This window comes from Megalobrama amblycephala, linkage group LG21, assembly GCF_018812025.1.
Source record: "Megalobrama amblycephala isolate DHTTF-2021 linkage group LG21, ASM1881202v1, whole genome shotgun sequence".
Lineage (NCBI taxonomy): Eukaryota > Metazoa > Chordata > Actinopteri > Cypriniformes > Xenocyprididae > Megalobrama > Megalobrama amblycephala.
In genome coordinates this window covers 23,924,316-23,946,943 of record NC_063064.1, presented here as the reverse complement: position 1 = coordinate 23,946,943, position 22,628 = coordinate 23,924,316, and the positions used below count along the sequence as shown (strand labels likewise).

Here is a 22,628-nt window from a genome sequence, read left to right as displayed (position 1 = left end):
ACGACCCTTTATGTATTCAATATACCATGAGCAATCTCATAAGATGTTGACCTGGCATTGTCTCGTCAAACACCGAGCTAAAAACGTTCATGAGGTTCCTTTAAGAACTCTCACCTCTTCTAACACCTTTCAGCGCTTCCTCCTCCCCCTCTCTCATTTCATTTCATTAACAGTCTCACAGTAAGGGGTGTCGTTGGAGCTGGAGTTGAATGGACGGATAATTATCAGCGCTCCGAACAAAAACATGCACAAAGCAGCACATGGAAATCAACAATATAAGCTCACCTCCTCCCCACCCCCTTCTAGTTAGCAACCCAACCCTGAGGCAAAAGCTAACTTAATCATTTCTCTCACCATGAAACGACGGTCTCATATTTGTTACCATTTCGGGATGGAGCCGCACACTCATTCCATTTTTCATATCCGTCAGGTCCCAAGAGCACATCGCTAAGGGCTTGCGAGAAAAAAACAACGCTAGCAAGGAAAACCCGCACACCGACTTGCTTGCCGGACGCCCCTTCGGCCAATTAAAGCCATCCACCATGTATTTTCACTCTTGTTCCACATGTAGATCAGAAGGAAATTCTCAGTTCAAGAAGAGCTGCCCTTGCCAGCATTCGCCATGGTCTCCACAGCGACCGGTTGAAGGTGAGGGAACAGCTGTAATTGCACATGAGTAAAAGCGTCCAAAACCCAAAATGTGTAATTACAGCAAGCGATGGCTTGAGTCATTTCCCTAAGTGGTGTCTTGCTGGGCTCACATTGTGATAATGGCTTAATTTCTCAATGCTCGAAATACGTTCTCCGCTCCTAATTAGCACCTTGCGGAACAATGCGCCTTCAGGCAGTCACAGGAAATGAATGGGAGGAAAATAGAGACGTGGTGATTTCGACATGGTCAAGAGCAGCGTAAGAGACGGGTGCTGTTTTCTGCAACCTTCACTTAACTTTGTTAATGGTGTGTGAGAGCGGCTAAAGCTTTGTGCTGAAGGGAACCCTTGGTCAAAACACAATTCCAATAATAGGACAAAGAGACATTTTAAGGTTTGTAAGCTCCAAAAAATTAAATGGATGAATTAAAAATTAAATGTGCACATGCTGTCTGCATTGTTTTAGCTCCCATTTCACTAAAGGAATTATGTCAATCAGGTAAAGACACAAATTACACAACCCCAAAAATTTACTTTTATTTTAACGGGACAGAAAATATAAATACATAAGCTACAATTAAAAAGTTGGAGTCAGTACGAATTTTTTTTTTTTTTTAAATTAAATTAATACTTTTATTCAACAAGGATGCATTAAATAACTGATCAAAAAAGTGACAGTAAAGACATTTATAATGTTACAAAAGATATCTATTTGAAATAAAATGCTGTGCTTTTGAACCTTTTAATCACAGTTAGTTTCCACAAAAGTATTAAGTAGCACAACCGTTTTGTACGAAGTCCTGCACAACATGCAGACAAATTTATATATATATATATATATATATATATATATATATATATATATATATATATATATTAACAAATTGTTCTCTTGTTTTAGTAAATCGTGGCCACGTTTGTACTAATTCATTCCCTCGTTTTGAATCAACTACAACAAGGGACCTTGCAACATGGCCGTAAACCACTTTGAAAATGAGGGAACAAACTATTATAAATCGCCTGCACAATTTAGTAAAACTAGGGAACAAATTATTATACTGTATGCATGATTTACTTAAAACAAGGGAATGAATTATTATATCATGCGCACGATTTAGTAAAACGAGGGAGCAAATTTTTACGAATACATATTTTTTCCCACGTCTATGCGGCACTCTGTAATTTTAAACATTGATAATAACGAATGTTTCTTGAGTACCAAATCAGCATATTAGAATGATTTCTAAAAGGATCATGTGGCATTTAAGACTGGAGTAATAATGTAGAAAATTCAAAGAAAAATTACATTTTAAAATATATTAAAATCGAAAGTTATTTGTAATAATATTTTACAATATTACCGTTTTTACTACCATTTAGATCAAATAAATGCAGCCTTGGTGAGCATAAAAGACTTCTTTCAAAAGAATCTTACAGACCCCAAGTTTTTAAACGGTAGTGTACATTTTTTTTTTATTTTTATAAAAAAGTAAATAGTGCAACGTTAATTGCACCGAGCTAACAATGCTGACCTTTGTGAATAAGGCACATTTTATAATGAGCCTCATTTGCATTAAAAAAGGCATGTTTGAGCTCAAAAGAATGCCAGTGACTTAATTTAAATATTTTACTGCACAGTATTATTTAAGCTAGTGCATGGTAATGTTGTATTAGCTAGTTTTTGTAAAATACCACTTGGTGTTGAATGAATCTGCCCTTAATCTTTGACAGACATGAAGACATTTGACTGCATTTGTCTGGTACAAAAATATCCATAGAGTCAAAGGGTCAGTGCAGTTCTAGTGGAAAAAATACCAAGTACTTGCTGTTCATTCCATAACAGTGAGCAGCGAGTTTAAGATCACAAAGCATGTTTAAGTGGGTCAAGCCCGAACACAGCTGTGGATATGGTGTTTCTCTGTGACAAACCAGCATATTGTACCTTCAAAAGCCCGTGCTGCGTCCACAAGATGTGACCAGTCGAGACCAGAAGAAGGGTCCGGCAGGGGCATCATACCAGTGTCCGCCAGCTTGGCCTTGTCCGCCAGTGAGCTGTCAGAGAACCAGAACTCATCTGCAGAGCAGAGACAGCACACATAGTTCATTAGAGGACAGTTAGAGTGCATGTTTAGTTGGGACCCATCCCCTGTTCTCGCCATCTCTACAGTGATTCAAGTTTATGAAGACATTTTAATTTGGAAAAATGTGAACAGATGAAGGAAGAGCACATCATTTCATTTCGATTAAAGATTTAAGTTGGAATAATGTGCACCACCAAATCATTCACAATAAGAGCAGGAGCATGCATTAGGAAAGTAAAAAAGGTTCCATTTCGATTCCATGTTGATTTTCTAAAGCTCTATTCGAACAGAACATGCTCTGACCTAAATGTGCCTTTACTAAATAAATTAACTCTAGAGAGACTACAATTACACTTGACAATTCATCACGGATATAATGATCAGTTCGATTAAGAGGAAACTGAGATGGCCACTGAGGACACAACTGAAAAGCCTTGACTACGGCATAAACTACATTAAACATTCATTCACTGGCAGAGATTTCAACTTGATAGAAAAGCAGTTGCTGCTGCTGCTCAACAGTCAAGGGCCAAAGGGCATCTTTACCCACAATTTGATGTACTTACAGAGAAAGAATCAAATGCGGCAAGTCACAGAAGCAGAGTAAAATTAGCTCTAGGTGACCTAGAGAGCAAACTCGCTAATTCACACAAAGTCTGTTCATGCAGGCAGACAGACAGTCAGGCCTCGCCTGAGAGCAGAGAGGTGAGAGTGATTTGAATAATGAATGAAGTTGGCTGGCTTAGAGTTCTGCTATAATGAGAGAGGGACTGTAGGCTTCAGACAGCTGGAGAACAGCTCAAGTGTCTGTATGTGAAACACGCCAAGAGGCATTAGGGCCGTTCACACAGGACGTGTTCTTGCGTTCTATACGTGCTCATTATATAGGCATCTTTGGCTGTTATGGTGTCTTGCTAATTTTGTGTTTTTTAAACATGTTAAGTTAGAAAATAGTTCTGTTAATTTGGAAATGTTACATAATTTTTTTAGTATTTGTACAAGAAAAGAAAAATTCCAAAATACACAAAAAAAATAAATAAATTATATATATATATATATATAGGCGTAGGACTACACAAGTTTCTACACAAGTTGAATGTGGTAGGTGGTCTGGCGGAAACTAGATATTTTACTTCATAACTGGTTAAATATGGATATCATTCATACACACGCATCGCTTCTCTTCAGAAGGCCTTTATTAACCCCCTGGAGCCATGTGGAGTATGTTTATGATGGATGGATGCACTTTCTTCAGCTTCACTCATTGGTCCCATTCACTGCCATTATAAAGCTTGGACACCTCAGGATAGTTATTAATATATCTACGATTGCGTTCATCAGAAAGAAGAAAGTCATATACACCCTGGTTGGCTTGAGGGTGAGTAAAGCTTGGGGTAATTTTCATTTTAAAGTGAACTAATCCTTTAACATACCGTTTTTGTGATATTCAATTTTTTTCCTGCTAAGCTGAAAACATAGCAATTGTACCCTAAAGGGACAAAATACGAGATGGGAGGAAAAATTATTTGGCAATGCTCTTGCGTTCTCTGGCCAAATGTTTTGTGTTCCCCTGAGAAACTTTGCGTTCATTCGCAAAATGTTTGGATCCCCCCGAGAAACTTTGCATTTACTTGCAAAGAACACAAAAGTTTTGCGAGTGAACGCAGAAGTTTTTGCGAGGGAATGCAAAGGTTTTGCGATCGAATGCAAAGTTTCTCAGGGGAACGCGAACATTTTGTGAGCATACGCAAAGTTTTAAAGAAAGCATTGACGCGTTGACTATTTTTCTTCCCATCTCATATTTTTTCCACCACAATGTCCCCTTAGGGGTTCCGTACAATTGTGTACTTCCTGTGAACGTGCCTTCTGTTCAAATGCATCGTGCTCCAGCTATTTAATCCATGAACACATCTTGCTTTCAATGACCAGTCCAGCATAGTTATGCAAAATTCGTGCCATTATAATGATTTTCCTATTACAGCACACTCTTCATCCTGCTAAAATATTTCAGTAGACGTATAATAGTATGATTAACACTAAGTCTCTCGTGCATTTCAGCAGATTTATAGTATCATTACTTGCTTCATTACTAAGTACAACATTAAAGTCTGCAGAGGCTAAAATTACTGTAACAGGAAGGAATGTGGTGAGCTTACAGAGGAGATGGAAAAATCTGCTATGAGCCAAAAAAAAAAAAAAACACTCATTTATTCCATTATCATCAACCATGTCCTAGTGCTGGCAATCCAAGCATTTACATTATATGTACAGCTGGTACTGTGATGCAGTCTGGGATGAAGTCTGGGTTATGTAAAATGAACCATAGGATTCTCACAACCATGTTAGCATCACCGATATGGTTACGACATCGGTAAATGTGCCGCAACATTACGAAAACTCACTTTTGAGCTGACCGGTGGCGTGGTTAAGACTCATGCGAGGTGGTAGGGTGCTGTGGTAGGGCAGGGCGCTGCTGAACAGGATGTCGTTGGGCACGGCCTGGTCCAGCATGGAGCTACGTGAGCTAGCTAAGGACAGCGCCCTCCGGTGGCTGCTGCACAAGCTCTCGTCTGAGAGAGTCCGGTACAAGGAGCGGCGTGGAGACTGACCGACAAGCGGTATCTGAAATAACACACACACACAAAAAAAAAACAGATGTGATGGATGGGTTGGAAATAGAAGAAGAAAGGTAACAGGAAGACAAAGAGAAAGCAGAGGGAGAGTGAAAGAGGGAAACAAAGATATTATTCATCAGAATATGATTATCTGAAAGGCTCTGCAATATTGTTAATAAAACAGCCATGGCAATAAAGCACATATCACTTAATTGAATTGTGGGAGAGAGGCGGGGGGTGGAGAGCAGGGGGAGGGTGAGCTAAGGAAACATGAGACTCAGCTGGGGACCAATCAGCAGTCAGAGTGAGTGACTGTGGGTCTGTGAGTCAGATCTATTAGAGTCATAGCGTTCTCATCAATAATGCAGGCGCGATGGACACGGTCCTCACGGGGGGTCTATGGGCAGGAGGAGGGGCTCAAGCTGACAATTAGAGACATGAACGTGACAGAGGACTAACAGAAATGGGATGCTTATTACAGTCGTCAGGAACTAGGGGGGAAAAGCATGGTGAATAATACAAAGTCTGACAAAAAAAAAAAAAAATCCCACAATGTTTGTGCAGAGAGAGACTAGCTAAAACAATGAAATATTAATTCTCATTTTATTAGAAGTCATAATAACCATCATCATCATCATCATCATCATTTAATAATAATCACTTAACAACAAGAACTATTTTTCAACTATTCAACTATTATTATTATTATTAGTGCTATCAAATGGTTAATTGCGATTATCAAGTCAAGTCAAGTCACCTTTATTTATATAGCACTTTTTACAATGCAGATTGTGTCAAAGCAGCTTTACATTGATAACTGGTACATAATTTTGGCTGCACAGCAGCTCTTAAAGAAAATGGTGTCAATGCAGGCAGATCAAAGCACTGTTGATTATCAAATGTCAATTCAAATGTCATTTATCCAAAATAAAAATTTATTTACATAATATGTGTGTATACTGTGTATTTTTTATATATATATATATATATATATATATATATATATATATATATATATATATATATATATATATATATATATATATATATATATATAATATATTATTATTATTATATAGATACACACACACATATATATATTTAACAAATATATTATATATAATATATTTGTTAAATATATATATGTGTGTATGTGTATCTATATATATATACATATTAAAAATACACAGTACACATATTATGCAAACTTTTATTTTGGATAAATGACATTTGAATTGACATTTGATAATCAACAGTGCTTTGATATATATATATATATATATATATATATATATATATATATATATATACACATATACACATATATATATATATATATATATATATATATATATATATATATATATATATATATATATATATATATATATATATATATATATATATACATATACACACACACACATATTTATATATTTATATATATATATATATATATATATATATATATATATATATATATATATATATATATATATATATATATATATATATATACACACACACACATATTTATATATTTATATATATATTTATATATTTATATATATATATATATATATATATATATACACACATATATATACACACACACACACACACACACACACACACACACATACATATGTTCATGCTTAATCGTTTGACAACACTATTATTATTCTCATAGAAACATTATTATTATTTTTATTATTATTATCACCATTAATAAAAGCAATAACAACAAAAAAAGTTAAATTATAATATATTTTGCAGTTAACTGAAATAAGAATAATAATTAACATTATATTATTATAATATTAACAACAACAGCAACAATACCATTTTTCTCAGTGGGGGTTTGTGAGGCATTATTCTTTGTAAAGCTGCTTTGGAACATTATGCATTGTAAAAAGCACTATGCAAATGAATCAAAGTAAAGCTTACAGTGAGACTCACACGCATATAGAACGTGTGGGCATATGCCGCTTTATAATCCACACTGCAGTGAGCAAATCAGGTGAGGAGAATGACTGATTGTTGTGACCTCATTTCCTCTAGACGCTTCCATTAGTCAAGCAAATGGTTGTTACACAGGCTGCTGACTGGTTAGTTGATTTGCTTGTCAGTGTAACATCAGTGAATAATGTGTTTGTCGCAAAACATGTTCAAAACAATTTCTTAGTTTTTCAGTGTTGTTTTAACATGTCCTAACCACAGCAGCACTTGCTCAACACATTACTCATCCTCCAGGGCTCAGCTCTACACTCACCTTGCCGCGACCTGCCTGCCCCGGGGGACTGTCGGGTAGGAGCATCCTGAGGAAGGCCTCCTTAGAGAGCGTCTGGAGCTTCTCACCTGCACTGTTAACCAACTGGGATGGGTCTCTCAAATAGAGCCCCCTGAGAGAGAGAGACAAAGGGAGAGGAAGGGTGAAAGAAAGTGAAACAAATTAGACAATAAAACAGACATTAGCAGATAGTTTTGTTGTAGTATCAATCTAAAGTGAATTGTGAAGTGCCTCTGTATGTGGTGGTGTAGATTTGGGTTTCTCCTTGTAAAGGTGCTACAGACAAAACATTCAAAGGACTACAAGGCTACGGTAGTGACGAAAAACAGGATTATGGGCCATTGAGTGAGGAACAGCCTTCACACAGTCATGACATGACTCATCAGGGAACAAATCAAAACAGATCATTGACTCCTGTGTTCTGAAAGGAATAGTTCACTCAAAAATGAAAATGTCATCGTTTACTCGCGCTGTTTCAAAACCATGTGATGATTTTTCTAAAAAAAACATTCTGGCCGGGCCCTTTTTAAGAAAACAAAAGTGAATGTGGCTGTCAAGCTCCAAAAAGACAAAAAAGCACAATGAAAGAATCATAAAAATGGTTCACAAGCATTATTTTCCAAGTCTTCTGATGCCATACAATAGCTTTATGTGAGAAACAGACAAAAATATTCACTGAATATTTAGATATCCATGCTGGCAGAGTAGCTATGTCTGATTCATGAATAAATTCTTTTGAGTCAGATCTTTTCAATGAATCACTTGTAGTTCAACAAACAGGTGAACTGAACAACTTACTGACTAAGATTGCAGCTCACTAAAGAGGAAAATTATGTTCATCACATGACTCATGCTACTTTTTTTTGTGCCTTTACATTATTTTTGAAGCTTGAAAGCTCCATTCCAATTCATTGAGCAAAAGAGAAACAAGCACATTATTAAAAATGTCTCCTTTTGTGTTTTACAGAAGAAAAAGGTCATATGGGTTTGGAATGACATGAAGGTGAGTAAATGATGACAATTTTTATTTTGTATGTGAACCGTCCCTTTAAGGATGTAGAAAGTGCCATTTTTACAAGACAAGAGGGAAGGAACAACAGGGGATAATTCAGGGCCAGGTAATGATCCAACTACCTTGATTTCCTGAAAAGTGTCTTTAGAAGTAAAGACAACAAAGCCTCTGAGCGACTGAGTCAGCAATAAAGAGGGGAAAAAATGATTACACACAGAGCTTTGAATCGATTCCCTTTTGTTTTTAAACCTGATACAACAGAAATTTGAATTTCCAATAAATATCGTCTGCATCGGGAAAACGTCAACATCCCCCGGTGAGCTTGTCAATCAAATCCGGTCTCTGCTTTAATCGTCAGAGAAACATTTACCAGGCCTTCAGTCTTATGCGAAGTGGCAGGTGTCAAATAGATTCTGTCTGGATTCTGTATGATGGAGGTTACATAATATGTCTCTTGACATCGATCATCTCTGAAACACTGCCAGCAGGAGATGGGTTACTGACCTAAAAGGTTTTTCGAATGTCACTGATATGCACAGGTACTAGTCAGACGCTGACTTAATGCATTTGTTAAACAAAAAAAGCAACATGACTAAAGTGATTTAATCTCACTTTGAACTCTTGTCTAGCTGCAAGGTTACATAAGATCCATAAAACATTAGGTGCTACTTACCTAAAGTCTCTAGCTTGCCCTTGCTCCTCCAGTAAGTGGTCATTTTCTCCTTTCTTCCAGCCAGTCAAATACTTCTCGCCTTGTGACTGGCAGGTAAGTGAGCGCTTTTCCCGCCCTCCCATTGGAGTCGTGTCCGTGGGAGAGATGATGTAGATTTTTGAGGGGTCAATGGAGCTGGAGTTCTTCAAACAGCGTTCAGAAGGGCTTCCAGAATGACGAGAACCACTGAAAAAAGTGGACACCAAAATGAAACCAATAATTGATCACATAACTGATTTATCATGTAAAAGGAATGTCTGTCTTAACAAGAACTCTTAATTATAAGGTTTTAAGAGGATTCTTATCAAGGCAAGAAGATCGGAAGTAAAAATGACTGTTGAAAAAGTAAAAAATACGGTGTAGCTCTTTCCAATCGAAGCCTCCAGCACAGCCAGTGTTATTTTATTATTATTTAGCATTTTTACTTTAAGTCTTTCTTAGTCGAATCAGCAAGAATAAGAAATAATACTTAACCAATAATGAACCACTCTTAATGTTACTGGCAAGTTTCACAATTGAAAAACAAAGCTATAAACTTCAGGGGATGTGCAAAAGTACATGTATATTAATTCATTTTACACTAATCAAGCAGTTGTTGAATGAGTAGTCAATCATCATGTAAATAATCATATGCTCTCTCTCTCTATCTCACCTGGAAAGAGAGGAGATCTCACTTAGATCTCCTGTGCTGCCATCCGTGGTGTGACCGGTGGGTGTAGCGGGAACGTATCCTTGAGACATGAACATCTTTGCCCTTCCTTCATCCGTCTCACCGTCCTCATGATATTCCAGAGGCCACGGGAGTCCCGTCTCAACCCTCCCATCCCTCATGACCATCCGTGAGGGTCCCACCCCAGTCAGGGGCAGGGAAGGGGGTGGAGGGGGCATGCAGGGTGCTGTATCTATCCCGCTGTCGGTGGACGCCCCCTTTATGTAGGTTAGACCCAGGGACTCTGGATCCATCGGGTCTCCAGAACCGAAATGTTTCTCGTCGCTGCCGCTGGAAGCATTGCTGGAGAGGGTGTTGTTACTGGAGTGGCTGGAGCAATGACTGTGGCAGCTCTTCTCTCGGGGCTGGAAGATTAAAGTTGGCCAATTTTTATGATGGAAAAAACATGTACTACAGTTCAAAACTTTGGGGTCAGTAAGATTTGAGTGATTTTTTTTTCCTCTTATGGTTACCATGGCTTCATTTATTTGATAAAAAAGAGAGTAAAAACAAATACACTGTAAAAAAAATGTTTTTTTTTTTCCAAAGTTGCAAAAAAAAATACAAGAAAATAATATTTCAGTCTTTCTACTTAAATTTAATGTTCAATTCAATGTGTTACTTGTCATTTCTTTGTAATAATTTGTGAAATTTACTAGCATTTTCTGAGTGAAATTTGGTTAAAGGTGCCGTAGAATGGAAAATTGAATTTACCTTGGCATAGTTGAATAACAAGAAATGACATACAGTGAGTCTCAAACACCATTGTTTCCTTCTTCTTATATAAATCTCATTTGTTTAAAAGACCTCCGAAGAACAGGCGAATCTCAACATAACACCAACTGTTACGTAACAGTCGGGATCATTAATATGTACGACCCCAATATTTGCATATGCCAGCCCATGTTCAAGGCATTACACAAGGGCAGGAGGTCTGGATATGCACAGCTGAATCATCAGACTAGGTAAGCAAGCAAGGACAATAGCGAAAAATGGCAGATGGAGCAATAATAACTGACATGATCCATGATATCATGATATTTTTAGTGATATTTGTGAATTGTCTTTCTAAATGTTTCGTTAGCATGTTGCTAATATACTGTTAAATGTGGTTAAAGTTACCATCGTTTATTACTGTATTCGCGGAGACAGGAGAGCCGTCGTTATTTTCATTATTAAACACTTGCAGTCTGTATAATTCATAAACGCAACTTCATTCTTTATAAATCTCTCCAACAGTGTGTAATGTTAGCTTTAGCCACGCAGCATAGCCTCAAACTCATTCAGAATCAAATGTAAACATCCAAATAAATACTGTATTTGCGCGATTAGACACGCTGCATGACGAACACTTTGTAAAGATCCATTTTGAGGGTTATATTTTATATTATATTATATTATTATATTAGCTGTGTGAACTTTGTTTATGCGCTGTATTATAGTCAAGAGCTCGGGGGCAGGGAGCATGAGAATTTAAAGGGGCCGCAGCCTGAATCGGCGCATATTTAATGATGCCCCAAAATAGGCAGTTAAAAAAATGAATAAAAAAAAATCTATGGGGTATTTTGAGCTGAAACTTCACAGACACATTCAGGGGACACCTTAGACTTATATTACATCTTTTGAAAACGCGTTCTACGGCACCTTTAAAAAAGCAAATCCTACAACAACAGTATATTGTGAAATATTAATACATTTTTTTTTTTTTTTTTTTTTTTTTTTACATTTTTAATACAAGTTTTCTATTTTTTAATTTCTATTTTCATTCTAATATGCTAAATGTGTGCTCAGGAAACATTTCATGTTATACAATTAAATTACATACATATACACACACACATACATTTTATTCTATTATATATATATATATATATATATATATATATATATATATATATATATATATATATATATATATATATATATATATATATATATATATATATATATATATATACACACACATATACATACATATATATATATATATATACACACACACATATACATACATATATATATATATACACACACATATACATATATATATATATACATATATATATATATATATATATATATATATATATATATATATATACACACATATACATATACATATATACATATTATATATATATATATATATATATATATATATATATATATATATATATATATATATATATATATATATATATATATATATATATATATATAGTAAAGCTAATAGAACTAGATGTTTCAATCCCTTAAGTAGGAAACTCTTGATAGAAGCAGTCAGTATGGAGTGAGGAAAAAAAAATATATATATATATATATTCAGAATTTTTTTTTTCTTTTTTAAAATCTATCATTAGTGCTTAGACACACTGAATATGAGGCAGGCAAACCATTTTATGGAAATGCAACGTTTTACATCATGGTCACAATACAATCCAACAAAAATGGATGAAGGAAGACCCCCGGAAAACTGAAGTGCCTTTAGAAAAGCAATAACAGCAACAGACAGAAGAACCAGCACTCTGCCATTACCACCTACTGTAACCAATCTCACTGAAAATAAATAATTGATTATTCTGTTAAATTGCATCATCTAAATTTAAGCCCTTTCAAATGAATGGAAAGTGGATGATTTTTAAACTTTAATGCATGGTTTGCTTTGGAAGATCTACTATGGTGCACCATTTCCGAATGTCCCCTCCGGCTAAAGCGAATGTGTCAGTTCTGTGAATCAAGTAATGGAGGAATGAAGGGCTTTGGATAAGTAATATGAGATAAACATGACGCATGAAGTTACTTCTTGCCGTTAGCATCAACATCGGCTGCAAGCAGCAAGGGTAGGGTGACATTTTTGTGTTTGATAAATCTGGTGTATTTGTACTTCACCTGATGCACAGGTACCTGACGTTGGAGCTACCCAGTGCACTAGGCAATACAGAATGTACAGTGTAGTGTCCTGTAACTGTGATGGAGTCCAGTTTCTTACGTCAATTCCCACAGGGATTGCATGACTGGATGTGACACTATGAGCCATCTGCCATAGATGTCAGCCCCCCTTTCCTCCAAACCAATAACCACCCCTCCACTACTACCCTCCCACATGGAGAAATGTGGTGTATTTGCAAAGCTGCCAACTACACGTTCCTGACTAATGAGGTCACTGCACCCATCAGCCACATATAAACACACAAACACTTGCACCGACAGACATGCGAATGCATGTGTTAACATATGTTCCTTTTGCTGTACAGTACAAGACATTTTCTGTATCATGAAGACGCTTATGCTCCAATAACCAGAAGTTAATATGTAAACTAGGAAACCGCTGCCTGCAATGTTGCAAATGTAGACAAGCAGAAGGAAACAAGTCCCTGTAAATTTGTTCAATCAAATCAGAGACTGGATCTAACCCTTTTATAGTTCAACTGATTGATTACTTACCCGAGGAAATTTACCAGGCGAGTCTTTGGCCCCCTGTCTCTGTAGACCTCGGTTCAGGATCTTGGTGGATGGGATGTGCCACTTGGCCTCTGGTATGCAAGGTGATCCTGGAAATAATGGATGTGTTGTTACATGACATTGATTGGAGCACTGTGCATTTAAAACCGATTAGTTGATCAGATCTTAACCAAATGATTAATAGAATATGTCTCAGCGTTATTTAATGCAGCTTGTTAAATTCATAAAACAAGTAAATCAGTCAATTAAAGTAGGTAAATAAATTCTGTAAGTCAATTGTAACTAATGAAGTTTCTGCAAGAATCTGCATTGGCGCTTGAAAGAAAAACAATGCTTCCATACCGGCAGACCGCGTCCTCTCCAGCTTGTGCTCTCCATCTCTGTGCCCATCTCCCTCTTTTTCTTCTGGCTGATCATGAAGGGCAGGTGATTGTGATCTATGGTACAAGCAGAATATCGTTGTGGTGTAAAGGTCCACTGGCATTATTCATAGACATTAATGATATTGTGTTTTTACAACCCAAGCATGTTGTATCAATACATTTCATATGGAGGGGTCATATTATAAAAATAAAACTGTCCTTGATCTTTTGAGTTAAAAGATATATAAATGGTTGTCTGAATTTTAAAATCTTCTTTAATGTTCAGAAAAGTGGCTGTGATTCGTCTGCAAAGTTCCTGATCACATTTTTGCAGCACTATTAAAGGGTTAGTTCACCCAAAAATAGAAATGATGATAATTTACTCACCCTCAAGCAATCCTAGGTGTATATGACTTTCTTCTTTCAGTCAAACACAATCGGAGTTATATTTAAAAAAAATTCTGGCTCTTCCAAGCTTTATAATGAGAGTGAATGGTAACCAAGATTTTGAAGCACATTCATCCATCATAAAAGTAATCCATACGGCTCGAGTGGGTTAATAAAGGCCTTCTGAAGTGAAATGATGCATTTTTGCAAGAAAAATATCCATATTTAAACCTTTATATATTAGAATCACTGGCTTCTGTATGCGAATTTATTCCAGCGGAAGAGTGAACTTTGAACTGACGCATGACGTATCACAAATTAGAAGTCTAAACTGAGAATTTTTAAAGAGAAATGTCAAGAGTTTGTTGCCCAGCCCTATTTGTTTGGACCGCAAGAGATGTCTACTCTCACCTAAACTAACGCTATTCCTACATCATACGCCGGAACTCGACTCTCTCGTGAACACGTGGATTGACATTACCGGAAGCTAGTGATTGTTTATAGTCTATAAAGTTATAAATATGGATATGTTTCCTAAAAAACACATCACTTCAGAAGGCCTTTATTAACCCCTGAAGCTGTAAGGATTACTTTTCTGATGGATAGATGTGCTTTTTTGGCCTTCAAAATCTCGGTTAAAGGGATAGTAATTTCGGTAGAGGTAATTTTTTACCTCTAATACACCACTATGTCCAACTGCCTTGAGCATCCGGTTGGTGAGGTCTGAAAATGCGCTCTGATGCCAGAAGTGATCTCTCGCGTGCAATGTCAATAAGTGTGAGCGATCACTTCCAGCATCAGAGTGCATTCAGATCTCATCAACCGGATGCTCAAGGCAGTTGGACATAGTGGTGTATTAGAGGTAAAAAATGATATAAATACTGTTCGGTTTCTCAAACAAACCGATCGCTTCGTGTCTTAGGACATCAATGTGTCGTCACGAGCCGCAGGGTTTAATTTTGATTTGTCTGTGCATGTTTTTTGACTCTTTTAGATGGAATTTCCATTGATATGCATTGACAGACCGCAATGGTTGGAGTTAAAAATCATCATTTATGTTCTACTGAAGAAACAAAGTCACCTACATCTTGGATGCCCTGGAGGTAAGCAGATAAACATCAAATTTTCATTTTTGGGTGAACTATCCCTTTATTGTTCACTCCCATTATAAAGCTTGGAAGAGCCAGAATATTTTTATATATAAATCTGATTATGTTTGACTGAAAGAAGAAAGTCATATACACCTAGGATGGCTTGAGGGTGAGTAAATTATGTGATAATTTTCATTTTTGGGTGAACTAACCCTTTAAGCACAGATTGTGAACCTGTCTAATATTTGGAACAAAGAAAACCATTACCAACACTTTACGCAGACCTCAGCAGACAAAATAAAATGAAAAATCTATGATATAAAACAGTTGTTTAAAGTAAGGTGACGTAGAGGTCACTGTTAACTATCCCAGCATTGGTGGGGCAGGGAGGTTTCAAGACCCTCCAGTGTTGTGCGTCTGTCTGTGAATGAACAGCTGATGTTTACAAAGCTGGCCACGAAATATTAGCTCATACTAGACATCCTACTTTAATTCTGTTTGCACCAAAGATTTGCACCAAATCTCAAATGATTGGACATTTGTGATAACCTCTAAACCTGCTGGGCTCTTTGATTTCGGAGTTACAAGGCTGAGGCGAACAGAATCTCATTACCCATCATAACTGGCTTTCTGGGCCCATGTGCCGCAGGGACCGGGGTCACTGGAGGTTGATTGGTTACTGGGAGAACTGCAGTAGTGCTGGCCGGGATTTCCAGAAGGACTCTGAACCATCTCGAAGTCCTGCAACACCCTGCAACGAGGCAAACACAGGGCAGAGGCTCATTAATCAAAGCTCTGGTAGCACACGCAATGAGAGCACTGCAACAAGACTCATTCATATTCTGGACCGGAGGGAGGAAACACTGTCAAAAAAAAGTGGTGGAGCTGATTCTATTCATAGCAGGACCCCGTGTCTCCAGGGCTGGGAACGTCTGTGCATTCCAGAGGGGAAATAAGAGAAACATACTCCAGGAAGGAGTGACATGCCATGTGCAACACGGATCCCAACAGAGGAAGGGATGACAGCCTGGGTGAAGAGGCCGCAAAGGTGTGTGCATTTCAGACAAGGTGAAGACACAAGCATGCAACACACAGTCTTTCAATTGCACAAGAAGACACACATTATGAAGGGATCCCAAGTCTACAGCACCGGAAAATCAAGTTCCCAATTAGCTCACCCTGAAAGGCGTCTCCTGAGAAATGCGAAAGCGAATCAATGCCACATAAGACTTCAACATGATCATTCTGTACTTTTTTGCTTTCTCTAATCCAGAGGGTGGCATGTATCATCCTTAATAGCCTCTATGTGCTCCCTTTTGGGATTTCCCAATGGATATGTCAGCTGAGATATGTCTGGATAATTAAACATCACTGATATGAACTATTGTTCCATAAAAGTTATTTTGCCGAGCCCAATGAAAACGAGGTGTTGATGTTTGTTACCTGTCTTGACATATTCACAGTGGCGACCAAATAAAAAACAACTATTCTAATACAATATAATATGCTATATATCAATAGTATAATGATTTTAATAAGTAATATTTTTATGTTGAGTTAATAAAAAATAAACAGGATTCAGACATTATTACAGTAATGAGAATAAGAGAATTGTGGGGTAACTCATTAAAATAATGTTATATGTAACGTTACTTAATAAAGTAAGTGGTAAAAATTAAATTATAAATAGACCAAATTCCTTTTTGGACTGAAATGTGACCTGGACATTTCCAAAGGCAGTCCACTATTTAGAGAGATAATATAACACCCAATTAATCAATTTTCATTATGTATTATGAGCCAGAAAAATGCTTGTCCTTGTGTCTGACTTCAGGCGTGCTTTTGCTTTAGCCGTCCATGTAAAACTGATTTTCAGATCAATCAGCATTATAGAAAAACTGGGTATTGTCTATTCTGAATATCAACCATGAGAGGAGACACAGCCTAGAACACAAAAGGCCTAGAGACAGTATTGACATTTGGATCGTGATACTATACACCAGTGAAATTACAGCTATATATGAGTATAAAAAAGCAGCAGCTTAAGTGTTTGGAATGACATTATCACATATTTCCTACCTGGATCCATCCTGGTACTTCTTATCAAAAGAAGTGCTGCGTGAGATGGCAGCTTGCGCGTACTGGAACATCTGTTGGCCCGGGGAGGGTCGATCTGGACCCTGAGTGGGAGAAACTCGAGACAGCGGCAGCCCCTGGGGAACGTGAGTCATCCTGTGCCAACCAGGACCGGTACCAAGAGTCTTGTACTCCACGACTGGGACACGATACAGCTCTGAGGCACCTCTGAAAAACACAAATTACCATGGGTTTTTACACGTTACCATGGGGTTTTTTTTGGACATGTATCATAGTAATACCATTCTATATTCATAAATTCACTAAGGGGGTTGGTAAAATGTTTTAATGTTTTTGAAAGAAGTATTTTATGCTCATCATTTATTAAATACAGTAAAAACTGTGATATTGTGAAATAGTATTACAATTTAAAATAACTATTTTCCATTTTAATAAATGTGACCCTGGACCACAAAACCAGTTATAAGGGTCAATGTTTTGAAATTGAGATTTATACATCATCTGAAAGCTGAATAAACAAGCTAGGATAGGATAGGACAATATTTGACAATATTTGAGGGTGCAAAAAAAGTAAAAAAAAACAAAAAAAAAAAAACACAAAATATTGAGAAAAATCGCCTTTAAAGTTGTCCAAATGAAGTCCAATGCATATCCACTCACAAAGATTAATTTTTGATATATTTACAGTAGGAAATTTACAAAATATCTTCATGGAACAACTTAATATCCTAATGATTTTTGGCATAAAAGAAAAATCGATAATTTTGAACCATACAATGTATTGTTGGCTATTGCTACAAATTTACCCATGTGACTTATGACCGGTTTTGTGGTCCAGGGTCTGCATTTTCAGCAGCCATTACTCCAGTCTTCAGTGTCACACGATCCTTCAGAAATCATACTAATATGCTGATTTGCTGCTCAAGAAACATTTCTTATGATTAACATTAAAAACAGTTGTGCTGCTTAATATTTTTGTGGAAACCAGGATTCTTTGATGAATAGAAAGTTCAAAAGAACAGCATTTATTTGGCATATAAAACTTTGGTAACATTCAATTTAATGTCCTTGTTAAATAAAAGTATAATTTCTTTAAAAAAAAACATTATACAGTATGTAAATACCTTACACCATCCATATGATAATCATTGATTAAAATGGTATGTCAGTTTACCACAGTATTACCATTTGATACATTACGAGGGGCTTTTTAGTTCAAATCGTCGCACATCACTCACAATAGCCACACATTTTATTTCTAATGACTCAAATGACCACGCATGTTATTTAGTGACTCATTTTGAACATGTTGAACAGTCATAAACTGATTTGTTTTTTTCAGGTTGAGTCATATGAACTTTCATCTACAGGTAAGCAAGCAGAAATTCCTGCTCCTTTAAACAGCATAACATAAATCTAGCATTATTTGCATCATTACACCATTTCTAAGATATATAGGACATATACGTTTTGTGATGGCGAGCATAATGTGTGTTTCATGTTCATGGGGCGCCTACTTGAGCTAACTCAAAGATTATCTCCATTTAGAAACAACTTGCATTATATCAATAGCACGACATGTACCCAACAACATATTTAATTATAGAAAAGCCTGCAGGGATTAATCACATAAATACTATGGATTAACCTGATTTTTCGGTGGATCACATTTTTTTCACCATAGTTAATTAGCCTTGAAACGCCTGAGAGGTTGAAAGCGGCATTGTGGGGGCAGACCGCTCCTATCAAAAGAATGAGGATTATCATGGCAGTTGAGTTACAGGTCAGAGCCCCCCCAACAGCGGGATCACGCCTCTGAGCTGACTGGATAACTCCCAGCTGTTGATGTTTATGTACACAAACAGAGGTCCAAAGGTTTGAGACCACAGTGAAAAATGTGGGATTTAAAAGCATATTAAAGCTAAAACGTTTTAGGATTTGGAATAATTTGAAGCAACTTAGTGAAACTGATCATGTGATCATCTGACAGATGGTCAGATGTAACCAAACACTAGAAAATTCTGAAATTCATGTTCATTTTTCCAATTCAAATTATAACTCAAATTGTTATTCTAAAATATAATTTGTAATCAAAAATGTGAATTAAATGAGAAAAATGCAAAATAGAGGCATTTTCACTAGGTCTCAGGCTTTTTGGACCCCACTGTAAATAACTGTTAGCTGTGTTTAGAGCCAGGCTATTTCTATGAATCCATTCCAATGTATTAATCTAGAGTATTTTTCTAGTCCGTCAGTGCTAGTGAAATGCAAAATTCAGCATCAAGGGATGGTTTTGTGAGTGAAATTGGCAGAAAATATTAAAAGATAATCACTGCAGGGCTGTTTGGCAAGAGAAAAGACACATCCGCAAATGAGATGACAAATGGTATCAGATAAATGAGGTACTGTATTTTGCCGTGATTATCCGTGGCGGCTGTTATTAGAGAGGGAGAAACCAAAAGAGCAAACAAAAAATTAACACAAGTCCGGCCCACACCAGCGGGATTCACTAATGGTTAATGATGCGTTTCCGATCTAACCCACTCTGTTCCGACCACACGCACTGAAACACTTCCGAAACAAGAATCTCTGGTGATCTTCTCGAGCAAAGAGCTGGAACAGGCGAGGGCTCTCAAGACAGATTCTCACAGCCTCTACAATGAGATACAGTACTTCAGAAAGTCCTTCTATGGAGACCAATGCGCTCTTAGACTCTCACACGCAAATTCCTGGAATTGAGAAGTGTCTTACAAACAAAGGCTTGCGAATAAAAAAAATAGGTCTATTCATTTACTATGCAGTTCAAGACATCTCTAGTTCTTTTTGACATCCAATTGCAATATTACTGCTAAACTCTCTTCCCTGATCTGTAACCAAATACAACCCTGACTTGTCCCGACATGCTTCTGTTAACTATAGTTCTCTGAAAACGACTTGCCCAAGATGCAGCTAAAGTCAACTGCAAGTGCAAGCAATCTTCTATAAATTTGCGTTTACAAAGAGCACAGAGTGCTTGATATCTGTGGCTTTCATGCCTTGCAGGGGGCGATAAAAGTCAATCCAGTTATTGACAGTCTAGAGGGTCACTTTAATCTCTGCCTTCAGATGTTCTTGGTAAGCCCTCTGCTCTTCTGAAATGAGCAAACAGAACATGAGGCACGTGTTCACCAAAGTTCAACAGGGTTCCGGGTCACTTTCTATTTCAGGACAGTTTGCTGTAAGTGCTTTCATGTAAAGCCTCAATAAAAAATAAAAAAATAAAAAACACAATCAGACTATGATCATATCATTCACAGATTATCTCAAGAGGATTAATCTTCTCTTCAGAAGCTGACCTCTGTTTACCCATAAGTAACTGGTGTGACCCATCTGTTCATGAGTTACATTTAGTAAAGGTTCATTTTTGAGGGTTGTTTTTGTAAATGTGGCCATAAAAAAGAAAACACATTATGCGTCTTTGAGTAATAAACAAAAATGTGTAATCTATTCAGCATTATGAACTTTTTTTTCACATTTTAAAGGAAATTAGCCCATGATTTAGTCACCCTCAAGCCACCCTAGGTGTATATGACAATCTTCTTTCAGACAAGCACAATCTGAGTTATATTTAAAAATATCCTGGCTCTTCAGGCTTTATAAATGGTAGTGAACGACACTCACGATTTTGAAGCCAAAAAAAAAAAAAGTGCATCCATCCATCATAAAAATAATCCATACGGCTCCAGGGGGTTAATAAAGGCCTTCTCCTATCCTACGTCATACATTATGTCAAGGTTACTCTTGTGGTCGACTTGCGCAGTATGCGAACGATCGTCTGCTGGAAGCTAGCTATTTTTGTATTATAGATTTTTAAATATGGATACTTTTCTTACAAAAACCTAAAAGATACTTTTCTTTACATCAGAAGGCCTTTATTTACTTCAGATGAATGGACTTTTTTGGGCTTCAAAATGGAAGAGCCAGGATATTTTTATGTATAACTCTGTGTTCGTCTGAAAGAAGAAAGTCATATACACCTAGGATGGCTTGAGGGTGACTAAATCATGGGATAATTTCCATTTTTAGGTGAACTATCCCTTTAATAAGTACATAGGGAATGAAAAGCTTAACTGCCAATGGAAAATGGAGGACAAACTGTACCTTCTGGGGGTGCCGTCCTCATGTGGCTGTATGACCACCACAGTAACAGGTGTGGAGGTCCGCAGATAGTCAATCATCTGCTCGTGAGTTAGAGTGCCTACAGCGACCTTGCAGATCTCCACCAAACGGCAGCCAGGGCGAAGTCCTGCCTGCCAGGCAAATCCGAACGGCTCCACGTCGGCTACCACACCCTCAAAGTTGACATGGAAGCCCAGCTGGCCCAGGGCATTTCTGCGCAGGGTCATCTCTAGCGTCTCACAACCCCTGGTGACCATCTGCAGAGAAGACAGAACAGGCGTAATGACTTTAACCATCTGAAACGAGGCTTTTGGTCACCTCAGCGACGTTTAAAGATAAAATCTATGCTGTGATGATGGGCAGAAGGTCCTGCACAGGTAAGCATGCAGATGGGTTGGCAGGTATGCATAGATATAGATGATGGCTGAGGCCAAGTCTCTGAAGGATGAAATTAACCAATGTTAAACCAACATGGGAGAACACAACAGTCTAGGTGTCTCACGAATAACACATTCCTACAACTCGAACTGAGAACCTGACATAACCTAAAATAAACGTATATTGGATATAGCAGTTTAAACCTTTTGCAAGCATCTACTTTATCTGAAAATAAACAGTTTTAAGCAAACCTCAGGTAAGCTGATCTTACACGGACTCTGCAAAGCTACTAAGAGCCACCTTTCTAAGCACCCACAAAACAACAAAAGCACTTTGAAGAGATTGATGTGGTTAAAAAGAAATGCTGTTTAAGCTTTTCTCTTTTAAGTTAGAAAAGATTTGTAGCTCAACAATTCAGACACAGTTTGGCTTTTACCATATTATCTGCTAAAAATATAGCTTTTTTTCCAACCAAGCACTTACACTGAAATCCTTAAAATGTACAACAGAACCAAAACTGTAATATTTAAGGGACAGTTCACCCAAAAGTGTAAACCCTCATGTTGTTCTTAACCTGTATGACTGACTGATTTCTGAAAAACAGAAAAGATATTCTTAAGAATG

The 22,628-nt window shown here is 37.0% G+C and overlaps 1 protein-coding gene across 2 annotated transcripts in view; it reads right to left on the bottom strand.

Annotated features, from left to right (window-relative positions):
• sipa1l2 (signal-induced proliferation-associated 1 like 2) overlaps positions 1-22,628 on the bottom strand; it is a 77,668-nt gene that overhangs the window by 7,348 nt on the left and 47,692 nt on the right. The window contains exons 9-19 of one of the 2 annotated variants that reach the window (XM_048173440.1): positions 21,609-21,883; positions 17,451-17,675; positions 15,985-16,122; positions 13,874-13,968; positions 13,514-13,620; positions 10,013-10,434; positions 9,322-9,546; positions 8,771-8,824; positions 7,619-7,748; positions 5,134-5,353; positions 2,593-2,724 (exon numbers count right to left, since the gene is read on the bottom strand). In XM_048173440.1, the coding sequence (XP_048029397.1) occupies positions 2,593-2,724; positions 5,134-5,353; positions 7,619-7,748; positions 8,771-8,824; positions 9,322-9,546; positions 10,013-10,434; positions 13,514-13,620; positions 13,874-13,968; positions 15,985-16,122; positions 17,451-17,675; positions 21,609-21,883 (2,023 nt within the window). The remainder of the gene's footprint in view (positions 1-2,592; positions 2,725-5,133; positions 5,354-7,618; positions 7,749-8,770; positions 8,825-9,321; positions 9,547-10,012; positions 10,435-13,513; positions 13,621-13,873; positions 13,969-15,984; positions 16,123-17,450; positions 17,676-21,608; positions 21,884-22,628) is intronic. The other variant, XM_048173441.1, reaches the window with a different exon arrangement.